Raw genomic sequence first — 9,017 nt, forward strand, 5'->3', positions numbered from 1 at the left:
ACTTTTATAAATGAATTTTTTGACTAGGTTGTTTAACAACAATTTATTTTTTGCATTGAAAAAAAGATAATAGCAGTTTTGAGTTTTTTTTTTTTTTTGCCAACTTACTCCAAGACTTTGGATATATGTTTGCCAACTCATTCTTTCCTCTCTCTTTTTTTTTTTTTTTAAATTGATATATGTTTTGACCTGTTTTCTCATTTTACCACAAAAAATAATTTTAGGGTATAACTGTTAAAGTAAATAGTAGGGTTTAAAAAGGAAAAAAAGATCATCAAAATGGATGAATTGGTGTCTGATGATGATACACGAACTTGGGGTGATGCGGCGAGGGCAACCGGAGCTAACAAACCATGAACAATCACTAGGCAGCAAACAAAGTTGTAGCATCATGCAGTTGATAGCAGGGCAGAAAAACATCCTCATTATTCCATGGTATCATGATATGCTGTTAGAATTACCTTGATTGGGTCATGTTTTGTTCTTACAGGTATGCTTATCCTCCACCAGATGGAAACATTCTGACCAACATTGTAAATGCTCTTATTGCTGTTCCTCGCTTCTATACACAGGTTGTCCCCATATTCTGCAAAGTTTGGGACAAGTTTACAAAATCACCTTCCTTGGCTCTGATAGTTACAATTTATTGTTTTGTTTTTTTCTATTATTATTATTATTATTATTATTATTCTAGTCAGCTGCAAGCATGTTGGCCATGTCATTGACCACTTAGTTTTCTTCCATAGGTGCTGCATTTGATGAACAAAATGAATATTCCAGCTCCATTTAGAATGGCCCTGCCCACTCCACCTCTACCCCCTGCAGCACTTGTGCCTCCACCACCACCACCTCCTCGTATATCTGAAAAGTCTCCATTGGCAGAGCAATCCAGTAGCGAGACAGAAATGGAGTCTTCAGATGAGGTACATTTGCTGCTACGTTGTAGTCTTGATTTATACATCATGTGTGTGTGTGTGTTCACTAAAATCACTCATGTACAAAGTCAAGCGGGCATCTGATCTGAAATTTGAACCCAAACTATGCTTGCTCCACATTATCTGTAATTTAATAATTGGAAGGTACATAATGTCCTCTTTTCTTCTTTTATCAAGGAATGATGGCTTCGAATATTTTTTTGCGTTCTAGATAGAGCAGTTCAGATTTGTTTTTCTAATTACCATGAACAATTTCAATAGTAATGTTTTAGGGGCTAAATGTATGTAGGAGTTTGATGATAAAGCCTTGTATGAAGCCTCAGGAGCTGTTAAACCCAGAAGAAAGCGTGTCAAGCGGGAAGCAATTGTAGGACCTGCAGCTGATAAAGACATAGTTCATGAAGGCTGTTGGCCTGAAACCTGCCTCCTTGGTCCCAAAAGAAATCCCAGTTATATATAAAAAAGAATCATGTGCTGGCAGGTCATTTTCTGTCTAATAGAAATGTTTTTTTGGTTTATCTGATCACTTTTACAAATGTTCATGTTCTTCTATTGCTTTATTGCAATTAAGATTGCACCAAAAAGCAACTCAAAATGAACATAAAGATGATAACACAGAATCTGACGACCCAGACAAAGAGGGTTTGGTCAGAGACCCTATGCCAGAGACTTGCACAGCCATTATCTTGTGCCTCGAACTCGTGACCACTGGGTCATCAAGGCTCTGATACCAAACATGCAACTGCGGAAGAAATAGAGAGTAAAAGACTAGCTCCAAAGGAAATTTTATCACTTCCAAAGTTTAAGGTACCTGGTCTGGAAAATTTTAAGTGATTTCTGCATGGAAGATACATAATTTTCCGAATTTGTCGAGTCTAATCTATGTTCAGTTTGAACTTTTTTTTTTGCTTTTTTGACTGAAGGTAGCTTGTGTGAATTGCAAAGAATATATACCCAGTTGCATAAGCTTTCTTAAATTTTGCAGAACTACACAGTAGGGAAACCTGCACCTGTGCTGTGCATAAAGAACCTGGAAAAGAAGTGGTTTTTGATGATTTCTTCTACATATTTGGTAAGCTGGCAATCCTTGACACTTGCTGGATGCCAATTTTCAGCGATTTTGTATCAAATCGCAGAGTATAATTTCATTTGTTTAGTGAGCCAAACATTAATATTTTAGGAAATGGTTGTTTTTTACGCATGAAATTTTGGTGCTAGTATTTTTGAAGCTTATTTGTTTTCGTGGATTTTATTATTCATACAATTTGCCTCTTGTTACTGCAAAGATAATACCTGCTTACTATATCTTGATCACAATTTGCTGCAGGATCATTGTTTGGAAGCATTGATTGCAGCAAAAAGTTGGCCTCAGTATCAAGTTGATGGCAGGTGAGGTCATTTTGTGGACTCTTGACTTCTGCATAAAGCTCAACATGTTTGTTTAAGTTTAAAGTTCCGAGGAGCACCAGGTCCTAGTTCATGTGATACAAATACCATGTGGGCATTAGGGTTGATGAAATTGAATTTTTTTTTTGCCTGAGCTTTGTTTTTAGATGGCAGCTTTAGATTTCAGTGTTATCTGAGATTGGATATTGCTCAGATTCTTCTTGTACTGTTGTACCTGAGGACTATGTGCTTGCATATTTCTTTGAGTTGCTGTCAAAGAAATAGAAGAAATTTGAGAAGCTTAGCTGTTGGGAGATAAAATCCTGTTTTTGTGCACGACTTTTTTTTTTCGGATTCGAGTAACCCGGACTATCCCAGGCTTTTACAAGAGGTGCATGCTCTGACTTAAACTCGAGACTGTATAAGATCTCAAACTCTTTGTCATCACGTCACGTCTTTGAGGACGATTTTTTTGTACATGACATATAGCATATATAATTGAAACATGTGATCTCTAGACTGATCAACATTGAATACACTATTTATCAAAAAAAATAAAATGCTAGATTACATTATTTATCACTTCGGAATCGCCTCTGCTTTTAAATTTCAGGAGGGAAGAATCAGGGGCCAAGCTTTCTGAACTTGCTCATCAAGCTCTGGTATGTATCTCGTGAGAGCATCTGTTTACTATAATGCCTAAAACTCCTACGTGATTGTTGAACCCCTGTGTGAGTTCAATTCATTGTTTTTTTTTTTTTTTTTTTTTAAATGCTTTGCAGTGCTGGCTGCTGAGTGCTTTTATAAAGTAAAGGGCATTTACTTGGTCTCACTTTCCCAGTTGGGAGTTTCATGTAGATGTTTGTCTGAGAAGATGGATAGGACACCGGATGAGATACTATTTATATATTTATATAATTATAAGTGATGGATGATAGCCCAAACTATTGAGAAATTTTTTTGTTTATCTTATTTGAAATTTTTTAGTTGAGGTTTTTTAATTAGATTTTATTTGTTGGGTTTGATTTAGTTATTGTTAGGTATTTTATTTATTGGATTATAAATCTAATTATTTGTTCTAGTTAGTGTTTTTAATATTTATATTCTATTTTTCTAAATATTAGATAGTTTTTGATTAAAAATTGCAAAGTTGCATACTCTTCTTCAGCATTTTTTTTCTCTTTGGCTTTTTTTTTCTTTTTCTTTTTCTTCTTATTTATTATTTTTTAAATTGTTCTCACAATTAAACAGTTTTGTTTAAATTCTTGACATTCAATCTAGCTCGTAAACCTTAGATTTTGCATGAAGCTTTCATCAACGGTGATAAAAAAAAAAAAAAGTAGCAGTATATATAAAACAAAATCGGAGCTGAAAGCAACAAAAAATGCAAGAAAAAGAGAAGACTGTAGAAAATTGTTGAGGTATTTAAGGACACCATCATGATCTCGCCTCTGACAAGTAAATTCTTTCCCATGAAGAAAAGACTGAATTGCAAAAAAGCATAGAAAAAACAGTGTAAATTTTCAAAGCATTTAATACAGAAACATGATGATGTCGCTTTTATAAGTTAAATATTTTCCAAGCTACAATGCTTTTAATAATATAATAATAACCAATAAAGACACAAATCATTTGAAAGCAACGAAGAGTGCAAAAAAAAAAAAAAATTGCGGTAAATTGTTAAAGCATTTAAAGCACCATCATGAACTCGCCTGTGCTTTTCCCACTACAGATAAGAAAAAAAAGGCTCAATGGAAAAAAAAAAAAAAACAAAGAAAAAACAGCGTATATTTGTAAAGCATTTAATACATTAATGTGATGCTGTCACTTTTATAAGTCAAATCATCTAGCTACAACTCTTCTTATTCAAATCAGCTAGCTACAGTTCTTCTCATAATATAATACTAATTAACATAGAAAATCGTTTTATGGAGAAAACACAGCGCTTACAAAGAAAAATTTTGGCAGTTAAACACCGCCATGTTAAAATTTGAGGTTGTAAAAAAAAATCTACTTGAAAAAAAGGAATAAATAAATCTTAAAAAAAAAAACAATGTATGAAAATATTATAGCAATCCACATGTTTTGAAAAAAACTACATAGTTAAATTTTAGCTTAATATTTAAAAAAATTAGTAAAGATAATTTTGAAAAAAAAAATATTTTATATATATATATGAAAAAAATACTACTACGGTGAAAGAAAAAAAAAAAAACTGCTATATATTCCCCACGCGTTTTAGTTCTTATAATATATATATATATATATAAACTGTTTCTTTTAGCTTTTCTTTTACAATCCAGATTTAAAAAAAAAAAATCCAATCAAACACCCCTTACACTCTTAACTCTAGTTATTGTTCATCTTTCTCATTCACCAGCCACCACACACACCAATTGTAACAACCAACTACAATAGCTAGTCTTCAGTCATAGCCACCACGTCGCTGGCCAACGTAGACACCAACCATGCCACGTAAGCCAAAGACTAGCCACCACACCTACTCATTGCCCTAAAATAACAGTCTAACACGCATATGCTAGCCACCAAAACTAGCAACAACCGCCATATCAACCACTACCCACTACCTCAACAACAAACACCGCAACACTTCCGTAAACAACTCTCATCCAATAGCCATTAGCTTTGGCAACAATAATAAGCCCAAACCAAGAGCCTCAATCACCAGCCAACAAAACCCAAGCCCAATTGTAGCCACCCATCAGCCATCGTCCACCACAAAATATCAAGCCACAATAACCAATCTAATTTTTCCTAAAACACCACCAGTCAACCATAACTGCCATTCCCATCTAACCATAACCAACAACCACTCTGCCCCGATCAGTCAACCAATCATCAACTCTGCAGCCATCATAGACTCAATTCAATGCATAACCTATATGTCTGAAGTCCAACCACAGCTAGACAATCCTAAGCTTCCACACAGACTTTCCTTAGCCATTAGTTTCATCAAGGCAAGTCATCATGCATTTTCAATCTTAAGAGTTCGAGAGAAATGAAGAAGAAAGGAACAAGTTTTGGTTGTTCTTTACTATTGGTTGTCTTTTACTCTTCTACCAATTTCACATCTACTTTTTACTCTTAATTGTATTGCTTTTTATATATATATATATATATATATATATATGATTTATTTAAAAAGTCAAAAGTAAAAAAAAAAAAAGGTGAAAAGTGAGTGAAAAAAAAAAAAAAAAGGAAAAATGAAAGCAATAAAAGATATTATTCGACGACAACACTTTTTGACACCAATGGAAGTTCATATGATCCAAATAGTCTCGTCAACATTAAGTAATGTGATCGGTAAATTACTTAACCTTTTGATTTGTTAAGTTTTACTTTCTTGTTTTACACTCATCATTTAAAGTTTTTGTTAATATTACTTTTTGTGGCTAAAAACAAATCACACCTTGTTATTTTATTTGTTAATTTTTGCTTATCAATCTCTTTCATCATTGATATCTAGCATTTAGTCCTCTTTGATAATTGCAAGTCATTGTTTGTGACATTGTGTTTGATTAGTTATTTACACTTAACGGTCTAGAAATACGTACTTAAAATTTTATTGGTGTATTTTGTTCTTGATTAATCCCTACATAAAAAAAAAATGAAATTAGTTTTAATTTTGTATTGTGATTTCACTTGTAGGAATCATATGTGATCTCTATTCTATTTCTAAGTTAGTGATGCATGCATTTACTAATAGTCATCTAGTATCCAACTTTAAGTTTACAATTATCATGGATTCGACCTTGAGTGGTATTTTTAGAACTAATCATGAACAAAACACTATAGAGTTTAAGGCAACTAGGTTGAGTGTAATTATATATGCCTTGACACAACACGAGGGAATTGAAGATTGAAGAATGATTGCTATCTTTTAGACCTGTATCAAGTGTTAGGATAAAGGTTGCAAGATTATCATTGATAATGAAAGTTGTATCAATGCAGTATCTTCAACTGCTGTAATTTGTTTACTCCTAAAACTTATTCCCTATTCTAAGCCATATAATGTGTCATGTGTTGACAATAATTCCATTGCAGTCAATGAGAGATGTTTGTTTCCTATTAAATTCTTAGACTATTATAATGAAATTTGGTGTGATATGATTCTGATGGATGTATGACATATCATTTTGGGGAGGCCATGAATATATAATTTATACGTCGCCATTTCTGGTCAATCAAATTTATGTTCTTTTGCTTTTAAAGGTAGAAAGATCAAACTCATTAGATTACTTCTAAGACCTAGCAACAAGAACAAGAAAAAAAAGAATGTGAACGAACAAGGACTTAATACAATGAGTTCAAATGAATTTAAGAATGAGATTAAGGAACAACTTATTATGTCTGGTTTAGTTATAGAAGAAATTTCAAGAAACTCTCTAATGGAACTATCTAAAGAGATAAATATAGCTAACATGATAGGTTCAAACGAGTTTGAAAAGGAGATTTATAAAGAGTCAGTTGTGTCTTTTTTACTTGTAAAAGTTTTTGGAGACTCTTTAGTAGAGTTGCTTGAAAAGGTAAGTGCAATATTAGGAGAGTTTCAAGTCAATTTTTATTCTGAGTTCTCTAATTCCTCGATCTCTATACTTGACACCTAATTTATTATAGATTTGGAGCAGCCTTTCAAGCTTCCTGATTCTTCACCCTTTATGTTTGACATCCAGCATGTCATAGATTTTAGATAACCTCCTAAGCTCCCTGATGCTTTGTCCCCTATGCTTAACATCCAATATGTCATAAGTCTTGTGTAGTCAGTAGAGCTCTCTGAATCCTTACCTTTTATTCAAGATAAGGAGCATAATAAAGGTCTCGATTCATTGGGTTATATCCATTCTATTTCTATCTAGGATTCAAAAAGTGTGTTTCATTCTATTACTCCCAGTCATATAAGGTTTCCTGGTCACAAACCTAGGATGCCAGTGGATCTTTCTTTTTTGTCTCATCACTATAAATGTCTGATTCAATTGAGTCTTTTTGCATGCAGAGTTTTATAATTTGCATGTTGAGATCTTTAAAACATATTCTAGTAAGTAATAAATAATACAAATCCTCGACATGATCTATATAAGTATCATGATGCATTTAATATTGGAGATTATTTCATGATATAGATTAGAATCTTAATGATGTCTTTTGGAAACCAAATCATAAATTGCAAGTAGTGTTATACCATTTAAAGTGTTGTAAATAATTGAATCAAATAATTTATGTCATTAAATTATCACTAAACTTTGGTATTAGCTCTACTTTGACATGAAAAGCCTTGTTATATATAAAAACAAAAACAATATATCCCTAATGAATCCTTTTGAAATCTTTTGACTAAATTCAGATTATATTTAGATTATCAGAGAGACATCACAAACATTTGATTATGATTTTTTTGAAGTATTATTAGGGGCTGCCTTGAACTACACTCGACGGGAACGAGTTTTCTTCAATCCCAAGAGAGTTGGTGGGGATACTAGACCTAATATATTGTTTATGTACTCATATGATCATAAAACAATGGAGGATAACCCAAATCATTGAGAGATTGGACTTTTATCTTATATTTTTGGTTTAATTATGTGAACTTTTAGTTGAAATTTTTTAATTAGACTTTATTTGTTGAACTTAAATTTAGTTATTATTAGTTATTCCTCTTTATTGGGCTATACGCCCAAATGTTTGTTCTAATTAAAATTTTTAGTAAATTTATATTCTATTTTTTCTTAATTCTAGAACAATTTTTTAATGAATTAAATAAAAATTACAAAGTTGAAGAATTTTCTCAACCCATTCTTTCTTTCTTTTAGCTTTTTCTTCTTAGCTTCTTCTCTTACTTTTCTTCTTTAGCTTTTGAATCTTCTTTGTCCCCGCTTCAACAAGACCACCTCCTTCTCCTTTGCATTTCTCTTCTGAAATATTCTGGCCGAAGTGATCATGGAGCATTTAATATTTTCTAATGTGTTTGTGGCTTGTGGTTGCAGAATCTAGTGAATGGAATATGTATTCAAAGACAAACCAATGATCATACAATTTGGTCGGAATCCTCTCATGGTTCGTTGTTTAATCGATCTATCTACGTAATATTCTTAAGCAAGCTAACACGGAAGGCTTAAACTTTAGATTATAAAATACTGATGTTGCAAGGATTGTTTCTGTGGCTTTTGAGCATTTTGAAGAACTAATTCAAAAAAATGTCAACCTGGGGAATCGATTCAAATGATGCATGCATGATTAAAATATTTGCTAGTTGTACTTCTTGACACAGACCTCAACCAAACAAATGTGGGAATATTGTATCTGTTATGATTCTTGTCGTCTTGCAGATACCTGCGTTCTATGGCTGGAGGAAAGGTTGACAATGTCGATTTCTCCTCACGGCGAAGATGTGCAGAGCAAGTTGCTGACGTTGAGCAATCCCAAGTTGCTGCCATTTTTATTATAAATGACTCGAAGTGTGCAAAAGAATATCCACATCTGGAAGAAAGTGTCCAAAGTTCAAATTTTATTCACCTTCTGATAACTGAGCTTTTCGTATTTTGCCACATTTTGGAGTATCTGGGGGATGATAGAAATGGTGAAATGAAAAAAAAAAAAAAAAGATAAGAAAAAGGTTTGTAAATGAGGAAATGGACCCAACAATAGACCTGTTCTGAATTTCATCAGACGGGGGATTCT

At 32.8% G+C, this 9,017-nt stretch overlaps 1 protein-coding gene across 1 annotated transcript in view; it reads left to right on the forward strand.

The window, feature by feature from the left end:
* The first annotated feature begins 293 nt into the window (after nucleotides 1-293).
* The window catches only part of LOC118051548 (disease resistance protein RML1B), a 16,352-nt gene continuing 7,628 nt past the window's right edge, over nucleotides 294-9,017 (forward strand). The window contains 15 exon segments of the mRNA XM_073406575.1: nucleotides 294-572; nucleotides 747-923; nucleotides 1,225-1,338; nucleotides 1,340-1,401; nucleotides 1,489-1,577; nucleotides 1,657-1,742; nucleotides 1,921-1,966; nucleotides 1,969-2,007; nucleotides 2,263-2,291; nucleotides 2,294-2,329; nucleotides 2,935-2,960; nucleotides 2,962-2,983; nucleotides 8,324-8,338; nucleotides 8,340-8,419; nucleotides 8,666-8,794. Coding sequence (XP_073262676.1) covers nucleotides 474-572; nucleotides 747-923; nucleotides 1,225-1,338; nucleotides 1,340-1,401; nucleotides 1,489-1,577; nucleotides 1,657-1,742; nucleotides 1,921-1,966; nucleotides 1,969-2,007; nucleotides 2,263-2,291; nucleotides 2,294-2,329; nucleotides 2,935-2,960; nucleotides 2,962-2,983; nucleotides 8,324-8,338; nucleotides 8,340-8,419; nucleotides 8,666-8,794 — 1,049 coding nt within the window. The 5' untranslated portion in view covers nucleotides 294-473.

This window comes from Populus alba, chromosome 19 (assembly GCF_005239225.2).
Source record: "Populus alba chromosome 19, ASM523922v2, whole genome shotgun sequence".
Lineage (NCBI taxonomy): Eukaryota > Viridiplantae > Streptophyta > Magnoliopsida > Malpighiales > Salicaceae > Populus > Populus alba.